General features: G+C 38.1%; 5 protein-coding genes across 5 annotated transcripts; 3 read left to right on the top strand and 2 right to left on the bottom strand.

Annotated features, from left to right (window-relative positions):
• The first annotated feature begins 107 nt into the window (after window positions 1-107).
• Window positions 108-2,304, top strand: LOC112192156 (c-Myc-binding protein homolog). Its single transcript, XM_024331739.2, has 5 exons — window positions 108-256; window positions 375-447; window positions 605-653; window positions 920-1,043; window positions 1,916-2,304. The coding sequence occupies exons 1-5, from the start codon at window positions 239-241 to the stop codon at window positions 2,015-2,017; spliced, it is 366 nt and encodes a 121-aa protein (XP_024187507.1). The 5' UTR covers window positions 108-238; the 3' UTR covers window positions 2,018-2,304.
• A 143-nt stretch (window positions 2,305-2,447) lies between these two features.
• LOC112192155 (60S ribosomal protein L18a-like protein) lies at window positions 2,448-3,728 on the bottom strand. The gene is made up of 4 exons (XM_024331738.2): window positions 3,490-3,728; window positions 2,919-3,057; window positions 2,698-2,812; window positions 2,448-2,610 (listed from the first exon to the last, which is right to left on the bottom strand). The coding sequence occupies exons 1-4, from the start codon at window positions 3,563-3,565 to the stop codon at window positions 2,557-2,559; spliced, it is 384 nt and encodes a 127-aa protein (XP_024187506.1). The 5' UTR covers window positions 3,566-3,728; the 3' UTR covers window positions 2,448-2,556.
• Window positions 3,729-4,892: 1,164 nt separating this feature from the next.
• LOC112192154 (AT-hook motif nuclear-localized protein 14) lies at window positions 4,893-11,041 on the top strand. Its single transcript, XM_024331737.2, has 6 exons — window positions 4,893-5,445; window positions 7,735-7,787; window positions 8,952-9,083; window positions 10,042-10,191; window positions 10,450-10,714; window positions 10,803-11,041. Exons 1-6 carry the CDS (start codon window positions 5,022-5,024, stop codon window positions 10,865-10,867), a joined length of 1,089 nt encoding a protein of 362 aa, XP_024187505.1. The 5' UTR covers window positions 4,893-5,021; the 3' UTR covers window positions 10,868-11,041.
• Window positions 11,042-11,184: 143 nt separating this feature from the next.
• LOC112195032 (probable pectate lyase 15) lies at window positions 11,185-12,753 on the bottom strand. Its single transcript, XM_024335343.2, has one exon. It carries the CDS (start codon window positions 12,738-12,740, stop codon window positions 11,481-11,483), a length of 1,260 nt encoding a protein of 419 aa, XP_024191111.2. The 5' UTR covers window positions 12,741-12,753; the 3' UTR covers window positions 11,185-11,480.
• Window positions 12,754-15,668: 2,915 nt separating this feature from the next.
• LOC112191803 (protein EIN4) lies at window positions 15,669-20,118 on the top strand. Its single transcript, XM_024331212.2, has 2 exons — window positions 15,669-18,228; window positions 19,263-20,118. The coding sequence occupies exons 1-2, from the start codon at window positions 16,450-16,452 to the stop codon at window positions 19,803-19,805; spliced, it is 2,322 nt and encodes a 773-aa protein (XP_024186980.1). The 5' UTR covers window positions 15,669-16,449; the 3' UTR covers window positions 19,806-20,118.
• Window positions 20,119-20,132: the final 14 nt, after the last annotated feature.

The following is a 20,132-nucleotide window of genomic DNA, read 5'->3' as shown; positions in this document are numbered from 1 at the left end:
AATCCCATATGGTCAATAATGGTTTGACCTACTGATCCTCTCTGGACTTATAGCAGCAGCCAGCAGGTGTAGTACTGTAGTCTCATTATTCCTCACTATTACCAATAAAAAATAAGGTAGGTCCAGACTAATAAAACAAACAAAGCTCCCCAACCGAAGCAAAGCAGATTAGCAGCAACACAGAGAAAACAACAACAACAAGAAGAAGAAGGAGGAGGAGGAGGAGAAGGAGATCACCATGATGCACTACAAGGAGGTTGTTTCCTTTTCCCATTTTCATTTTCCTTTCTTGGGTTTTTCATGAAAAAGCTTCAATCACTGTATAGCAAATCTTGTAATTCAAAATGACCATCTGGTGATGAATGTGTTGGCAGGAAAAAGAGGCAAAGAAAGAAGCTTTCAGGAAGTACTTGGAATCCAGTGGAGTTCTTGATGCCCTCACCAAAGGTTTGTTCCTCTCTTTTGTCTCTTTATCGATGTGAAGCTTAATCAAGTCCTTTCCTTTTGTTTTGTTTTTTGTGTGAAAAGATTGGATTTTTGTGATTAATCGATGTGCATTCTCATTCAATCTGTCTTTTCCTGTAAAAAAAAAATTCTGGGACAGTTTTGGTTGCATTGTACGAGCAGAATGACAAGCCTTCCTCTGCGCTCGAGTGAGTTGATTAATCTTTGACCCTTTGATCAAATTTTATAATTTTTATTAAATAATTGCCAATTAGGCCAATGATAATCAATGTAAATGACTAATTGCCCAAATATGTCGTTGTTGGTTGTTCAATCTTATCACTTTGTTCAGTTGTTGACAGAAAGATGTTTAGCTTTTAATTTCATTCACAGTTTTGGGTTCTCTTCCTATTATCTCATTCCACATTGTTGCTCAATCTTAAACCTGTGTATGTGATCAGTTTCGATATGGCAGGTTTGTTCAACAAAAGTTAGGAGGTCCATCTTTGTCCGAGTATGAAAAGCTACAGGCTGAATTATCAGATCTGCAGATGAAGTATAACCAACTTTTCACAGCTTACCAAGAGACCAGTGCAGAGGTACTTTTCTCCTTCTTGTACTTTGAGCTTGGTGTAGGCAGTGGCCAAGAGCGTTGTTTTGGATTGATCTGTGTAGTTTTGTAAGTATGTAGAGTGATAACAAATGTTAACCATGTATCAAATGGAGATGAAGAGAGGAGATTTGTGAAATCTCATGTAAAGGCAACCACTGAATATGATTGGGTTTAGATGTTTAGTATGCATATTACACTTGCACACTTAAATAGGAGAAGGGCAAGAGTTCAGACATATAAAGAACCGTCCTGAGGTATTATCCATGGTTCTAACTTCTAACCACATACTCTCACTGTTTCTGTTGTTTGAGTAATCAAATTTATACCGAGTAATGAAAGTATCTTGAAGATTTAAATTTGAATTGGAATCACCAGAAAATGAATAGTTGTCTGTTAAAATTGGCCACAGATAGAAAGCATAAGCTGTCGTGCATGTATCCTTCTTGATCAGTAATGCAGAATGATATACCTTATTTGCTTATGTAATCTGTCAATGACTGTTACCAATGCGAACTTTAGACATTTCTGTTTTTTGATGTGTGCTGAAAGCATATTTACTACACAGCTTGTTAGATGACTATGAAGACGTAATTTGTCTATAGATTTGTTTAAGGATGACTCTCATTGTGGGAGCATATTTGAGATATGTGGAATAGGTCAGTCTGCTAGGTTAAGATGCCGCATATCTGTGTATATAAGGTTGAAAGGTTGTCTCCTGGCTGTTCTCCTCTGAACTAATATATGGTAGTATCTGCCTGATAGCCTACATCTGATATTTGATCTTCATTTGAGTTGTGTACACCCAAAACTCCCCTTTTGTTATACATCTAAGAGCGCACAATATGCACTGTATTGCAGTTGGAGGAACTTAAGAGCTCACAAGCGCATACAACACATAATGAGGCACCAGGTTCTACCAAGGAGACCACTGCTGCGGAGGCCCAAAAGGAAAAGTTGTAGAAGTGTGGTGGAGAATGTGGTATATTGTTAAGCAAAGTGAAACCTTTATTTCTGGTAAATATAACGGCATTGTTCCCTGGCTGTAGTACTCATAGTAACGCCAGGAGTTCACATTGTGTTTACACTCGCATGTGGTGGTTGTATGCCTTTGGAGAGAAGAGTTGGTGGTTTTGTTAACTGATCTGTAGTGAGTCAGTCTGCTAATTTAAGATCCTCTAGTGTTGTTCTTTCTTTGAACTTGGCTATTTGGGATACTGTGTTGCTGTTTGAAGATATAGCTTCAATTATTCTCGTGCTTATGTCTTATTCTAAAGTTCATCATCATATCTTGTAGAGAGAGGTAAACAAAAACCCCCAATTACTAGAACATGGGCAGGGAAAGCCATTAGAAACCACCCTGGAAATGTTACAATTAGATAAATATCAAAATCATCTTTGTCATTCACATTCCTGACTACAAACATTTTCAACTTTATTCCTAACTCAACAATTTGCGGCTGACATTCTCTGCATTTCTTGAAGAAACTCGGTACTAGGTGCTAAGAGAAAAGTGAGAAAAGCAGGACAACCAAGACGACTGAGCAAATTAAAGCCTGCAGTAATTACACAAAAATTAGAGTTTGATTTAGAACATTGCCTCGGTAATTAGATTGCAGTAGTAATTCTTGTGTCATTCTTACTGCAATTGCAGATGCTGCAAGGCCGGGTCTCTCTCTAGGGTCTTTAAGATAATTCCCAAAGTAAAGCACTGTTGCATAGTACCAGAGTGGAGGAAAAGCAAATCCCAATAGAAATCTGCTAGGAAAAAAAGCACTTTTCAAACTCATAAAAACATCAAATCTCTGTCCCTTTGTTCCTTAGATGAAAGGGAAAAGCGAAACACATTTGGATTAAAACTTACGAGAACCATCCAATGCCACAACCAAAGCATGATAGAGGCTTATCATACACCCCATCAGAGAATCTAGCCTCTACCAAAGCCGAGTCTCCTCCTCCATCAACTTCGAGTTTCACCATTTCTTTCTTATCATGGTCTCCAGCTAGAACAGTCACACGGTACTTCATGAGTTCATGATGCAACTATATGATGTGATCCCCATAAGATGTGTCAATCACAAAATGACATATGGCAAAATTGCCCATTGGGTAGAAATTGCCTATTGCGCATCTAACTTCTTTTCCTTCTCCCTCTAGGGAAAAGGAAAATTGTAGATTGATCGTGATTTGCGAGTACTTGTTGGGCTATTTTTTCTCATCTCAATGTATGATAGAGAAAATTAGTTGTCATTTTTCCTTTATTCTGAAAAACTTCAGTAAAACTTCAAAAAACTCGAACTACAAACTTCTACAAACTTAAGATATTTGTTCTTAGATTTTGAATTTTGGGTTTAACACCTTAGCCAAACAGATACCCTACTTAAAGAAATACACACATTTGAACCAAACAAAGATACTCAATGGTAAATACTGACCATTATGATCCTGTAATGTAATCCCAGTGGTGTTGTTGTTGTTGGATATGAGAGGAGGTAATGGTGCTTCTGTCATTCCTGTGCTGCTGGTTAATCGAGATGACCAAATCTATAACATAAGAAACATCTGCACTGTTTGATTGATTACACGCTTCTGTGATTAAATGAACAAAATTTAAATGTTGAAGAAAACCATGCCATTATGTGATCTATGTTAATAAACTGCAAGAAAGAAAAGGATCTCAAAAACCAGGAAGGAGAAAGATGACAACTTCCTGTAACTTACCACTTTTTGTTTCGTGTAGAAATTCAACGGTTACCTCAATTTAACCGAACCGACTGCCTCTTAATGTTTGGACTTATGGAACAACCTTATCACCAAATGCCAATAGAGATTTATCTTTTTATTTCTTTATCAAACCTCTTTTGAGAAAACATTATGTAAATTCTTCAGAAAACAATTTAAATCCTTCTCAACAATACTTACATGGTTTATTTGATCCAAAAAATAAATAAACAATACTTACATGGTTACATACTTACATTCATATTATTCCTATTGATTTTGGGATTTTAGACCCACATAATAGGTATATGTTGGCTTTAGGTATGTGTATTTAGTGATGATGCTTCTTGGTGAGCTACCAAAATTGATAAAACTTGACCAACCTAGACAAAAGCACCCCACATGTCTATTGTTGTAAGACTTGTAGTAACAAATAGGCAATTAGTCGGCGTCATAATAAGTGAGCTCTTCTAGGGTGTCTCAGTCAAGAGCATTGCAGTGACAATTCCCCCCCGCCATTGGTGCTCAAGATTCGAGTTCTGCTAGGGTCGGCATTGGTGTACTTGAAACGTGACAGGTTAGAGTTACTCTTTTAGATCGCATGGAGGGGTAAGAAGACGTATTTCGCTACTCTTTTAGTGTTTTTGGATTGAAATTTTTTTATTTAGGTAAGATTTTAGTTTATTATTTTCGCTTACTTCTGTCGGCTACTTAATAACATTAAGCTGTATTAATCAATTTAACAAGATATTAGTCATGTCATTGAGTAACAATAATTGTTTTATAATTAATGTTGGATTTTAAAAAAGAAAACTGATGTGTTATAGTTATCTGCCAAATTAATACATCCGAGTACAACCATCCAGCCTCTCTTCGACCAATCAAACAATCGGAGAGCCAACAAAGAAAAGGAAAAATGACTAAGAAATAGATTTGAATTTCTCTTTCATTTTGAAAGAAATGAATAGAAACGTAAATGGAAAATAAATTGACAAAAAATACCTAACAATTTTGGGAAGGCAAGATGTCAAATCAAACCCAATCCAACGGCTCAAACCCTCCTCCACTCATACAAAAGCCACACCACACCAAAAAAAAAAAAAAATCCAAAAACAAAAAACAAAACAAAATTCCTCAAAACCCCAAAAGAATAAAATCAAAATAAAAAAAATTTAATTAATTTTTTTTGTGCAAATTCTCTCCAGACAGAGGCGGTCTAAAACACGAACCTCAAACGACAACAACAATGGAACCAAACGAACACCAACTCAGCTCCTACTTCAACCCCACCACCACCGCCGCCGCCTTGTCTCCGACCAATGGCCTCGCCGGCGGCCCAAACACCCAACAACAACTCTCCTCGGCCGACAACAACAACAACATGGTCTACACTCCTCACTCCTCCTCCGCCGCCGCCGTGCCTCCGCCCTCGTCAGCCTTGACGTCACCGCTGGAGCCGGCGAAGAGGAAGCGCGGGAGGCCCAGGAAGTACGGCACGCCGGAGCAGGCCCTGGCGGCCAAGAAGGCCGCGACGACGTCGTCTCACTCCTCGTCTTCTAAGGAGAAGAAGGAGCAGCAGCTCCACCAGCAGCAGCAGCAGCAACACGGCGGCGGCTCAGCCTCGCCGTCTTATTCTGGGTCCACCAAGAAATCTCAGCTCTCTGCTCTTGGTGGGTTTTTTGTGGCTTTTTGTTTGATTTTGGAGATACCCTGTTGCTTATTGTGTGGTTTAGTTGTCAAAGTTTTGGGCTTTCTTGCTTATTGCTTCAATTTCTGAATTGGGTTTTAGCATTGTGTTGTAAAGATTGAGACTTTGGTTGTGAAATTTACTTTTTTGTTGTTTTGTTTTTGGGTTTTGGTTTTGGATTGGTTATTGGGTTAGTTCAGCTCTTTCTGTTTTTTACTTTTTCATTGGTTATTGGTTGAATTCTTGAGAGTTTTGCTGCAATTGCTCGAAATGTGTACTGTGCTTGCATTGGTGGTGTGACTCCTCGGTTCTCAGTAGCTCATTGTTTTGTGTTTAAATGATAGTAGTAAGCTTTTGGTGCTCCTGTGTTCTGTTTTTGTTGAATAGGTCTTAACATAATTCAGTTTTACTATTGCAGTTTCAGAGGGGATAATTGGAAAGTTAATTTTCGAATGGGGCTGAGTGTAGATTGCATCTGTTTGAATGAAAAAGCTTTTGGGAAAAGAAAAGGAGCAAATAGAAGGAAGGAATTGAAAAGAATGTTTATTTTGTTTACTGGTATTTGATTATTTAGAGAAGATAACGGGGGGATATGATTTTGGACCTTTTGTTTATTTGAACCAATTTTCTCTCCAATCAACTTTTAAAACAAACACTTTGGTGGGACTTAGAGGAAAATGTTAAGTCATTTTTCTTCCCATTTCTCCAATGAAAACCATAGTGTTAGAAGGTGAGTGTGATATGGCAATGAAGTTGCTTGAATGCCCCCTACATGAAAACTATATTCATTTCAAATACTGATAATTCTTACTTTAACTTTGTATTATATACAAGACAGTAGTGAATCCTGTTTACACTGTGAAAGTAAAATCGATGGTTTTGAATATATTTTTCTTTTTTATTCATTTATGATACATAAACATTAGCATACACCTGCATTTCAATTTTCAAAGATGGAAAAGCCATGCAATGTAAAAGGAAAGAAAAACTAAGAAAGGTTTTGAGATACCTTTAGACACCAGTTGCCAAAACAATGTAGTCTTGGTTGTGAGCTATTCAAGGTCTCTTTTGTTAGTTATTTTGCCAAAGGGTTTCTTTTGTTAGTTATAGTGTGAAGAAGTCACCCTACAAAGATAGACAAATTGAATTATGCATGTATCATTTATTTTCATCTGCATTACATATTGGCAAAGGATAAGTCTTGACTTGTATGTTTTTCTTGAATCATGAATATAATTGTGTGTGTGTGGGTTTTCTTTCTTATCTGTGTTTGGTGTGGGGTGGAAGGTTGGGTGTAAAGCCTAAAAAGGACATATTAATAAATGCAAGTTAGTGGTGCAAGGGAAAATCGAGGTATAGTCCCGACCTTTTATAGTTTCTCATGAGGTGGATTCTTTTGTTAACTGGCTGCATATTTGTTAGATCCAAAGATTTAATAATTTATATTGTTTCTCAGGAAATATTTTCATTTAGGATTATTGGGATAAATCTAAATGGAACTTCTCATTGACTTATTGAATATTCCCTATCCGCTATCTGTTTTACAAGCTTCCGTGCTTATGTATGTGAAGGATTCTTACCTCGGCTATTAGTGAATGTTTGGTTTTGGAAACATTCTTGGTTTAAGTTTTCCAAGTGTCTGCATACAGAATTTTTGTCCCTTACTAATACTTGTGAGGTGATGTGTGAAACAATATTGTAGTTCAAAGTAGCATGTTGTGGCAAGGGAAGAGAATCATGATGTGTGCAAGTTCTTTCAATAGTTCAATGAGATGCAGAACTGGGCCGGACACTACATTTTAGCCTGTAGATGACACATGTTTATGTGGTTTTCCATTTTGTTTGTTTTGTTGTTTAGTATATTAGAACTTTCATTTTTCTGCTATACCGAGAACTCTGATGATTGCTATGTTTCATTGTTTCTACTTTTGGTAGTAGGCTTGTTGAGTAACATGCAAAATGGTGATAATAACTCAACAGCAGACCTTTATTTCTATAGGTGATTGAACAATGCTCTGTTTTATTGGCCATAGATGAAATATTAATACTCTGTTTTAGGAATGGCTTATTCATTTTTGCAATCTCATGTAAGTTTAGAGAACACGATTGATAAATATGAATATAAACCTAGCTCTTTTGTTACACTTTATTCTTCTCCTTGTATGCTGTTTGGTTTTAGATATTGTTTAAGTTTCGTTACTTTTTGACAAAATGAGGTATAACTATATATTAGTACTCATGATGTGCTTATTCTCTTCATTGGTTGATGCAGGCAATTCAGGGCAAGGTTTTACACCACATGTTCTAACTGTGGCTCCAGGAGAGGTATGCATGTATTCTTATTAAAAGAGTAAAATAATCTTTGTATGAGGGGCTAAGATGATCTTTAAGATTGGAGGCGTTAATATCTGTCTTCTCATTCTGGTTTTGAGAATGACTGTTTTCTGTTTGAAATAATTCCATCTCTGTATACATTGTTCTTACTGTTGGTCTGTTTGAAAATTAGGCAATCAATATATCTTCCTGATAATTTGGTTGGTATCCTTTTACTGGTGTGATTTGATTGACTATGAATTTGGCATGTATTTAATACTCTGGTGGGGATTGGGTCTGATGGCCTTCATACTGACTTTAGTCACCTAGGTACAAGGTGTTACCCAACCTTATTTTATCTTGTTATTATTTACTAGAAATTAATACTTTAGCTTTTTTACATTATCTTGGTAAATGTATATATAAAAACTCCTTTCTAAAGTTGAATTATATCATTACAGTTTTTGACATATCTTTCTAGGTTACAGTCTTGAGATTACCCTTCTTCTCTTTCTCCCTATTAATCTTTCCTTCATTCTCTTCTACATCATGCTTCTTCCAAGCCCTTTTAGTGTGGCTTTAGTTGGAAGTCCTCTGGAGACAGGTTGAGCATAATTTTTGTTTTGAAGATGATGATTAGCTCTTCTGAGAAGGAAGAAAGAGAATTACCTTGAAAGTTTTAGATACTGTCTGATGTTTTTGTTTTGGCAATTAATCTGTTAGTGTATTTCACAGTATAATCAAATGTGATTGTTGAGGTTGGCGAAAATAACTGTGCATTGGATACTTAACTCTTCTCTGAAACGTAGACCTGATATAGTTATTTTGACATTTGTAGTTTAGTTTTTCTTTTTCTTTTTCTTTTAACACCTGAAAAAGAGAGTGAAGTTCAACCCTGTTAGGAAGTATTTTTCAGTTTTTGATTCAAGCTTCACTTATTACATGTAATCTATAGCCCCGTTCTCTCGAAAGTCAAATACGGGTGTCACATTTTTTCACATGGTGTTCCTTGGAAAATCACATTCACCTGAGCTTTGCTAGCTACCATCCAATTGTATTGGCGTATTACCTGATTTCACCTTGTTGATGTGCCACCTGCATATATGATTTTCCTTTTGGTTGTCTTTCATCTATTTGCTACCACCAACTCACAAAGTTTATGAACTTCTTGAGCAGGATGTGGGCCAGAAAATCATGGTTTTTATGCAACAGAATAAGCGTGACATATGCATTCTGTCTGCTTCTGGTTCAATCTCAAACGCATCTATTCGCCAGCCAGCTACTTCAGGAGGCAACATTACATATGAGGTAAAAACCTTTTCTGAGTTTGATGTTTTATCTTCTGGTCCATTCATGTGGGAACTGCTGAGCTGCACTATGTTACATTTTGTACCTTTAAAGGCCTGGTCTTAAATATTATCAACCAATAATCAACTGGATTAGAAAAGTTTCATTGATTTTGTTTCTTTACAGCCGGAGGAAAATCAAGCTTAGACATCATCACAACATAAGATTTTGGTTCTCTCTCTTTTTTTTTCCTCACAACATGTTGGGAGTTGTTGGCTGTTCGTGTATTCATTTTCTCAGTTAACTAAATTATGTCTTAGGAGGGATTTGGCAGAAAGGTAACTGAGTTTTGGGAAATGTAAAATTTAGTTAATGACCATGTCAAGAGCGCAAAGCAGAGAGTTTACGTTATTCAAAAACAGTCACTCAGATCATTTTGGCTGTAAAATACTGGATTTGAATGCACCACAGTGCCTTGAAATTCATACCCACATACAGCATATGATTGATGATAAAGTATCAAACTGGATGATTATATGTTGATTTTGATAGCGCCCCAGTTATTCAGGGGTTATTAAGGCCTCTCCTCTGTTTGTGCGCGGTTAGGCAGTATAAAAGGGGTACATGGCAATGAGTTTATAAATATCTTAGTTTGGCTCTTTCTATTTTTATTTTTGTTTTCTCGAACCTATTTATATTAATTGAGAAGTTGAAGCTGGTATAAGCCTTTTTCTATCCAGAAACTGTGGAAGAGGTGTGAAAAGATATATTCAAATATATGTATATACACATATATAAAAGCTTTTAAATATGCATATCTTACTAAGAAGCTATTTCTTCGTCCAAAGATTCTATTTATGTTTGGTTGAATTCTTCATACTGCCGGACAATTTCACAGATTCACAGATTAAGTTATGGCTTATCTCTGCTTCATGTTCAGTTCATCAAGGTATAATGATATTTTTAAATTTGATGTTAGGGTCGCTTTGAGATCATTTCACTGTCTGGATCTTATGTAACTGACCAAGGGGGAAAGACTGGTGGGCTCAGTGTGTGTCTCTCCAATACAAATGGGCAAATCATTGGGGGTGGAGTTGGTGGACCACTGAAGGCTGCAGGCCCTGTTCAGGTACTGTCATAGTTGAATAAATTTCTGATATTCTCTAGTGCACAACTATGACAAAAGAGTAGTCACTTCTGTGCTAGTCTTATGTCGGAGCACAGTTCACTTGGCGCTTTCATCTGAGGTCCAAATTTTTTTGTTTTTGTTTTTTTGTTTTCCATTTTAGTGGGCACTGGGACATTTAGTAACCCTTTTCTTAACTGTAATTTCTGCTCTTTTAAGTTGGTTTACTGATTGGTTCTACTGTATTTGTTCCATGTACAGGTTATTGTTGGTACTTTTCTGATTGATAACAAAAAGGAAAAAGTCGAGGTTTCTATGCCCAGGATGCCATCGCCAGGTGGTGGAGCATCTATGATGAATGTAGGTTTCCGCTCAACGGTGGACTCTTCTGGAAGAAATATGGTCAGGGCAAATGATGAACAGCAAGCTATTGGCGGAAGTCATTTCATGATTCAGGGCATGCATGGGTCCACAGATTGGAGGACTGGTCCAGATGCCAGAAGCACTGGTGCTTATGAATTGGCAGGTATAAAGCATGGCTTCTGTACCTTCTCAATGATTCGTACATATAAAGCATGTATGCCAATTTACTGAAACAAGCTTCTGTTTTGCAGGAAGAGGTGGTCGTGCAGCCCACCAATCTCCAGAAAATGGGGACTATGATCAAATTCCAGATTAGGGATTGTTTTTGAGATTTGAAAGCTGTTTTGTCTTAGATAGAGAGATGTATTATACATATCTGCACTTTTTGTCAGCCTATGCTGCCTGTAGCGTGCACCATACATTAGAGATGATGGCTTATAAAAGTTCCATACATGTGACACTGGTGATTGAGATATTTTTCTGCCTTCAATATTGCTCATTGTGTGTTTTATGCTGAATGTGGTGGTTAAAGTTTGTCCATTCTGAAATTATCATGGAATTGCATATGCTTTAGAACTCTACTATAACCTGATTTTTGTTGAGGTTCACACCGTCTAAAAGTGTCGGAGTTGGTAGAGGCTAGTGCTGTCTACCCCAGTAGGCCAGTGAGCCTCCGGGGAAGGAATAGGAGAGATCATTTTGCTTGTTATTTTCTACTCCGTACTCATGTTGTGATGGTATGAGTAAAGCAATTCAAAACAGATTGGAAAAGCATGAGATGAAATGCATTAAAAGATAATCGACGACACTTGACTATCATTTTAGGCTCTACTATAACCTAATACTAGTTCAGAACTAAAACTATTGAACACATGACCTGACCTACCAAAGAAAGAATAAAAGAAGCAACATTTAGTGTGAGGTATTAGCTAGTTACTAGTGCACATATGGTCTTTGCGGCAGGTGAGTGCACCAGCAGAAGAAGTTATGGCTACAACCAGGGAAGATTTCTTAGCTTTTGCATAGCTCGAGGCCTTAGCATAGGCCTCCGAGTTAGCTCCGGTTGCTCCAGACGGAACAAAGTAGGCACCATTCAAGAACAAATCTCCTTGAGAAATCCAATTCCAGTTCTTCCACTCCAACTTGTCCCCCGAAGTCCTCTTGGTAACCTCACTCGAATCCGGGTACCTTTTCAGATCAGCAACAAATCGGTTGCCTTCACTGTTGATGGTAGGGTTTGCACCTCCACCGATGGCGTATATCCCCCAACCGTGGCTGTAGTCATTGTTCACCACATGACAATAACCGTGCCTACAATGCGGCAACCTTTGCATCAGTCCTTCCCCAAAGTGGTTGTAAGCAACCGTCACTTGCATGTCCTTGTCTCCAGTATAAGAGTCGCTGTGACCAAACAACATGACATCATTATGGTGCGAGAAGTAATTGTTAGAGATTGTAACTGCAGTTGAGGCCATGACAACATCCACGAGGCCGTCGGCGCAGTTGGAGAGTGAGTTGTGATCAATCCACACGTTGCTGGAGCCGAAAATCGACACAGCATCACCGTCTGCCATTCCTCTCCAACCAAAGTGTGACGGTGAGCTCCTCACCATGGCATTCCCCGTAGGCTTGCAATCATGGATGTGGAGGCCATGTATTATGATGTTCGTGACGTTTTGGATTGTAATGCATGCTTCATTTGCAATGTGAACATTGGCTCCGCGGCCGTCGATGGTTTTATAGCTATTCATGATAAGCTCCTGCTTGAGCTGGATCACCATGTCACGCTGGAACACAATCCATAGAGGCTCGGATTGTATTACAGCGTGGCGAAGGGTCCCGACTTTAAGGTTGACGGCATCGTCGTCACTAGAGTCAGTGACGATGTAGAAGCGGCCGTCGCGGCCTCCAATTGTGTTCCTGCCGAAACCAATAGCGCAATCCGCGAGGCGCTTCCGATTGTTGTACCAATTGGAGTCACATCGCCAACAGTCGTCGATGGAATTCCCGGTAGCACATGATAATGATGATCCCTGGAGTTGCCTGAGCTTTCTTTCGATGCTGTTTTGGATGCTCAAGGAGACCATGGAAGCAACTTCCTCGGGGTCGTCATCGACTGTTGTTGGGGCAATTCGTGTTTCGGCAATGAAGCCGAACAGGAAGAGAACCAATATACACATATAAATCATTCTCTTAATGCACTCAAACACTGCCATTGTTGCTCTCATTCTCAAAGCTAGTTCTCTTTCTCAAAATTTCAATAGCACTTATTTCTACGTGGCAGCTAAAATGGAGGCTAGTTTACCATAACAAATTGAGGTATGTGCGGGGGTTTCTTTCCTAATTGGATCAAAAGTCCTAGAATCCCATTAAATTACCATAACGTTTTAACTTATTCGATTTCCTTATAAGCCATGCAAAGACATAAGTGAGTCTATAGAAATGAAATTATTTCTTGTTCCAGAAGTCTAACAAATAGATGAGCTTGATTTTATTAGTAAGGGCACGAACTCCCCGGAAGAAGCTATTTTATTTTCGGTAGGCGAAGAAGAAGATCAAACTCCTCATGATCGACAAATATTCTTTTATGGTGCAGTAAATCAAAACGGAAATCCAGTTGGAAGCAGCCCTTTTCTACATGCTATCTTAAAGCTTGCCAAATGAGATTTTTTCGCCTAGGAGGCGGATCAATAACCATCTATTTTATAGTCAAAGTTATAGTCATAAATCTAATTCACATCAGATTTACATAACTTTAATTGGACGAAATTATATATATATATATATATATATATATATATTATCTCTCCGTAATTAAAAGAAAAGTATATAATTTCTATCTAAAATATCCAATATATATATATATATATATATATATTATATCTCCGTAATTAAAAGAAAAGTATATAATTTCGATCTAAAAGATCCAAAACTAATGGTTCCTTATATTTTGTGGCAATTTGACAATTGCACACTTACACAATTTACTAGATAAAAAATTTTCAGACCAAAAATCAAAGACTGAACTTCACTGTTCACCAAATCTTTGTCGTGTAACGCTCTCTTCCTCCAAAACCTCCCCAAAATCATAACCATGCTCTGATCCTTTTACTCTTCTCTCATCCTTAATTAACTCCTCAAAAACCCATAAACCCTTAACCCTCTCTAGCTTTGGGGAGATTCAGGTTTCCCCAGCTAAGAAGTTCAAGTTTGGACATCCCCCGGCAGGAAGAACAATCCCAAATCAAAAGACTTGAAGCGTAAGAAGCTCAAGATGTCTGTTGAGCCTAAGCCAAGAAAAAAGCTCGCGTTCAAACCGGCGATCAAGGAATCTCCAGACTTTAATTGTGGAGAGCGGCATGGATGTGAGCAAGGGTCAGATGGTAGCTGTTAGCAGTCCTGAGAGGTGCCCATGAGTAGGGTACTTTGTAGGAACGTGAATAAATTAGGGTTTGTTGTTAAGGTGTTTCGGAGCAAGTCCAATTATTGATGAACAACTCGTGCTCCCGGATTTTGAAAGACACTGCACTATGGATAGCAATTAAACATAGTTGTACAATGTCTAGTATATCTCGCGTGGGCGAAAGTGATGAGCCTAGTGAATCCAAGCTGCAGGAAGTGAATGTCAATGATATCGGCTCAAATTTTGTGAAGAAGAATGTGAGAATGGAGCCGCTCTGTCATGGACTTGGGTTGCAGCCATACATACTTTTGTGCTTGCAGGACAAGGAGGGTGGAATTAAAGACAAACCCGGGAACTTTTATCACACGTTGTTGTCTAAGTATGTGGTCTTTCTCTATGTCGATCAAGTTGTCAACATTATACTAATCAGATGAAGACGTACTGTATACGTTGCCCATGACCAATCTATTGGAACCAGTCATCCCATCTTCAATGCGGTCTCACAAAAGTATCATGAAGCACGCGAATTCATAATCATTCGAGCAACAAGAAGTAACAATCTCCTTCACGATTTGCTAGACATTGTCTGCAAGTCATGGATTTCAATTTTGTTCCTGTAACATCTGTGAAGTCATTTGATTAAATTCGACTGGAGATATGGCTATGTTAACAAAGTAGTTGATTTTAGTGTTTGCATATTGGGCAATAAACTCCAACTTTGTCCGAGATTTATGGAAGCATGGGTACAGATTGTAACAAATCCAGTACAATAATCTTTGTCAGTACAACTTGACATGTTTGAAGTGTTCTTCTTCTAAGTTCCCTCTTGTATGTTCTCTGATGTTGTCTTCTTAATGTCCACTTGTTATAAATCATAACTACAATTGAATTAGGTTAATGATTGGCACTAGGTAAGTTGAATGATTACAACCCTCCTGAAAAGTCAAGTCCTTGTATGAATGGACCAATTTCTAAGGCTACTTGGTCACTTGGACCTAATTCTATATTACAATGTACTTTTGCACAATAAACAATATCGATCACACGCATCACGGCAGATTTCCAACTTCGTTAGTTAATGACTTGAAAATATGAAGACCAAAACATCTTGAAAGTGAAGCTAAGTTCATGAATATAATATCTATCCAGTGTAATGTATGGAATATATAATAAGATTGAGTGATGAAAATTCATCAATTATTGATTTCTCAGTCTAATAGAAGCAAAAAAATAAGATGAGTTGAATAGTCTCATTCTAAATAACGAGAGATATGTAAAAACTAAAAAGCAAGTCCGATGTTTCGTGTTCGATCTTCACAATTTAATACATAACATACAAAATCTAAGATTAATATTGCCATGTCCTGAACAGCAGCACAAAAGTCCATGGACTCCATGCCATTGCCACCCTCAAAAACCGAGATTGAAGATCTTGAACCTTAACCAAGAATAGATCCTGCCCAAAGTTCTATATTCCCACCACACACCATTATTCCATCCGAGCTGACTCAGTACTTAACCGCTGTATAACGGCCAAATTTGCCACGTAGTCTTTTGCTTCCCGCCGCACGATCAAACAGACCCATCCGACGGTGGAGAAAGCCCAAACCCTTCTGGGAAAGAATACTATTTTATTACAGTAAAGTGTCTAGGTTCTCTTCACGGACTCGAGTGGGTCCCACGCGGCCCTTTAAAAAGTTAAACATCTGAGTCAGTTCTCCCCTGTAGTTGGGTTTTTGATTTGCTTTTTCTTCTCTAAGGTCCATTTGGTCTCTTGGGTTTGTGGTAGCTAGTTCGGATTGAGAGTCTGGGACTCAAAGTTGCAGTCTTTTTTGTTTTGAAGTGATTGGTTTTGCTTTAAACACTTTAAAGTTTTGATTTTTGATTTGTTTGATACTGAAAAACTTGAGCTGGGGCAGCTGGGCTTTGGCCACAGGAGGCACGAGGTGTGTTTCTTCTTCTTCCATTCACTTTTGCTCTGACTTTGTTTTGCTTCTTTTTTTTTGGTTCAATCATAAATTCATAATGGGGTTTTGATAAGCAAAAGAAGCAAGCTTTGGTTTTTTCACAGTTCTTGTTTGTGTAATGGGATTTTGATAAGCAAAAGAAGCAAGCTTTGGTTTTTTCACAGTTCTTGTTTGTGTTTTGTAATTGAAGCTATCATCTGGGATTTCTTCACTTGTTTAATTTCTGTTGAAGGGTTGATAGAACCCAGAAAAAAAGTAGCTGGAAAATAGTGTAGGAAAAGCTTAGAGAGCAATTTGGATTGAGAAAAGTGATAGGAAATTGGAGTTTTTCTTTGTGGGAGATGGGTAGGTTTGATTTTGATATTTTTGCAGGTGGGTGTGTCTGTTTTTGTTGGAAAACCCAGGTGGGTTTTTTGAGATCCTAGAATATGGCATTCAGTTTTCAAAATACTTGGTGGGTTTCTGTTCCTTTCTCTATCTTTTTTGTTTTTGTTTTCCAAGTGAATTTGAGTTCATCAGTTTTGAAAAATGGTGAATAGTAGTCACTTGGCTGCAATGTTGAGAGCAGTAGCTCTTGGGTTGTTAGTTTCCTGTTTGGCTGTATCTGTTTCAGCCAGTGATAATGATTTTGTGAATTGTAATTGTGATGATGAGGGTTCTTGGAGCATTCAGAGCATTTTAGAGTGTCAAAGAGTGAGTGATTTCTTGATTGCAATAGCGTATTTTTCGATCCCTATAGAGCTCCTTTATTTTGTCAGCTGCTCAAACTTTCCATTCAAATGGGTCCTCCTTCAGTTCATCGCATTTATAGTCCTTTGTGGATTGACCCATTTGCTCAATGCCTGGACTTATTATGGCCCTCATAGTGCTCACTCTTTCCAATTAATGCTTGCCCTCACCATTTCCAAATTCCTCACGGCCTTGGTCTCGTGTGCAACTGCAATAACCCTTTTAACTCTTTTCCCTCTTATTCTGAAAGTCAAAGTAAGAGAGTTGTTCTTGAGGCAGAATGTGTTGGAATTAGACCAAGAGGTTGGGATGATGAAAATAAAGAAGGAAGCGAGTTGGCATGTCCGTATGCTGACCCAGGAAATTAGAAAGTCACTTGATAAGCATAACATATTGTATACAACTCTGGTTGAGCTTTCAAAGACATTGGATTTGCATAACTGTGCAGTTTGGATGCCGAATGAGAACAGGACAGAAATGAACCTGACTCATGAGTTGAAAGGGAGTTCTTCGAGAAATTATAGTCGTACTATCCCAATTAATGATCCAAATGTGTTGGAGATAAGAGAGAGCAAGAGGGTAAGAATCCTGAGGCCTGATTCCGCACTTGGAGCTGCAAGTAGTGGTGAGTCTAGCGAATGTGGTGCTGTAGCAGCAATTCGGATGCCAATGCTTAGAGTTTCGAATTTTAAAGGGGGTACACCACAGTTAGTTGATACTCCTTATGCTATATTGGTTTTGGTTCTTCCAATGTCAGATTCTAGAGTTTGGACCTATCATGAAATGGAGATAGTGGAAGTCGTGGCTGACCAGGTTGCGGTGGCTCTATCCCATGCTGCAGTACTTGAAGAGTCTCAACTAATGAGAGAGAAACTGAGAGAACAAAATCGTGCACTACAACAGGCTCAGAAGAATGCAATGATGGCCAGCCAAGCAAGGTACTCATTTCAGAAGGTAATGAGTAATGGAATGAGAAGGCCGATGCATTCCATTTTGGGTTTGCTGTCAACATTTGAGAATATGAGTTTGAAACAGAGGATTATTGTAGATACGATGGTAAAAACTAGCTATGTTCTTTCCACTTTGATAACTGATGTCATGGAGATGTCAGCAAAAGATAATGGAAGGTTCCCACTAGAGATGAGGCCTTTCCAGCTTCACTCTATGATCAAAGAAGCTTCTTGCCTTGCCAAGTGCTTGTGTGTGTACAAAGGCTTTAGGTTTGAAGTTGATGTTCAGAGCTCATTGCCTAATCAGGTGATGGGGGATGAAAGAAGGGCTTTCCAAGTAATCTTGCATATGGTTGGATCACTTCTGAGCACCTATAATGGAGAGGGAACTGTCATCTTTCGGGCTGTTCTAGAGAGTGGTTCCGAGAGCCAGGATGATAAATTGCAACAAATGTGGAGAACAGGTACGCCAGATAAGTATGTATCTGTGAGGTTCGAATTTGAGATTAGTGACAGAACCTCTCATTCCAGTGGGGTATTATCGATGATTGATTGTGCTGGTAGGAGGATCAACAGCAATGAAATTAAGAAGGGCCTGAGCTTCAACATTTGCAAAAAGATTGTCCAGGTAAGTACTGCAGATGTTTATCTAACGTTTGTTTACTTTTGTGAGATCTTGAGTTGTATTGTATTTGTTGATCAGCAGTCAGAGCATGATATTTGCCTTTTTCTTTTTTCTTTTTCCTTAATGACTAGATGAACTAGGTGGTAGCATCATAGCAGAAATCATTGTAATGCCAGTTTTTAGTGCAAGTAAACTGTTTTACATATAAGAAGCTTCTATATTTTAGAGGTCTGAAGAAAATATATGTATTTGCTTTTGCTAAGCAAAATGATATTGGAGCTACAGTTACAACCATAATAACATTCGCTTTACTGCACTTCCTACATATTATCATTAAATCCAATTCATTTCTACATTAATTCAAATCCATGGAATTGGTTCTACTTTCAATAGACTTCCATATAGTCTTTCGTCATTGCCTTCTTTATACAAGTAAGCCTTAAACTGTCTAAACTCTGATAAGGGCATAAGGCATGTGCAGTAGATACTATCTTAAGTCCTGGGAAAGGGGACATGTTATATATATCTCTAAGGCACAAATAAGTCAATTCTTGACTATTTGCTTGTAAAACATCATATGCACTTCATTTCTAGTGAAAAGTATGATACTTAGACTCACAGTTTACCAGTTAGGCAAGACTGCAAGAGATTAAATTGATGTGTATTCGAATCATAGGAGCTAGTAATCGACGATTGACGTTATTTTAATTTATTATGTGTAATAAGCATTTCATTTCATAAATCAGTATGCTCTTTGCATTTGAAGCTGTTGGAAAACATATTGCATCATATCTTTCTACAACAAATTTCAGAAAGGTTTTTGAAAATATGAACGTTAGCCCCTACTGCATCTTTGTCAGATGAATACCCTTTTTTTTTTTTCGACTTGATAAGTTTGTCCCCATCTGTCCAGTACTCTGTCCCCTGTGTGCCTTATTTATGGAATTTGAATTGATGTGAGAATACAATGAAACAACATAATATATCATCTCAGTATGTTGACAACTTATGAAGCTTTTGTAACAAAATTTCTGCAGATGATGCAAGGAAATATCTGGATGTCCATGAATCCAATCAATCTTGCAGAAAGCATGACTCTTGTTCTCAGGTTTCAAGTCCTTCATTCTCTTGGTAGAGCTATGTATGTCGCTGGAAATCTCTTGGAGCAACCAAATTCCAACTCAGAGTTCAGAGGACTCCGGGTTGTAGTAGCGGATGATGATAATGTAAATAGGACTGTGACCGCTAAACTGCTCCAGAAACTTGGCTGTCAAGTCAGTACTGTTTCTTCGGGGTTTGATTGCCTGAGTACACTAGGCAGCGCAGAAAATCCATTCCAGGTTGTTGTTTTAGATCTTCACATGCCTGAAATGGATGGGTTTGAAGTGGCAATGAGAATCAGGAAATTCCACAACCCTAACTGGCCGCTGATCATAGCCCTGACAGCAAGTGCGGAGGAAGCTGTGTGGGAGAAATGTCTACAGATGGGAATGAACGGACTGATCCGAAAACCTGTTATTTTGAAAGGGATGTCGGATGAGCTTCGGAGAGTACTGCAACGAGCCGGTGAAGGTCTGTGACTAGTTTCCAAGTCATAAACTGCAGATCCTCTCAACTTATTCTTTGGAGTTCTCCAATGAGCAGAACTTCTCCGCCTTAGATATATTAAACTTAATTACCACTTTAGATTTTGCTAACCATGTGCTTCATATTACATGTTTTCAATACCAAATAAGTATGATAGTCTTACATATGATAGTTTTATATGATGCTAAAGCCAAGCTAGCATACTCATATGTTCATGTAAAAGTGACAACAATGTTATTATGTTATAATTGATCTACTGAGATATGTCTACTCTTGCACTCGATTCAAATCCATTGTCTTGCTCTATGAGATCCAGTTCA

Source organism: Rosa chinensis, chromosome 3 (genome assembly GCF_002994745.2).
Source record: "Rosa chinensis cultivar Old Blush chromosome 3, RchiOBHm-V2, whole genome shotgun sequence".
Lineage (NCBI taxonomy): Eukaryota > Viridiplantae > Streptophyta > Magnoliopsida > Rosales > Rosaceae > Rosa > Rosa chinensis.
This window is presented reverse-complemented; position numbering and strand designations above follow the sequence as displayed.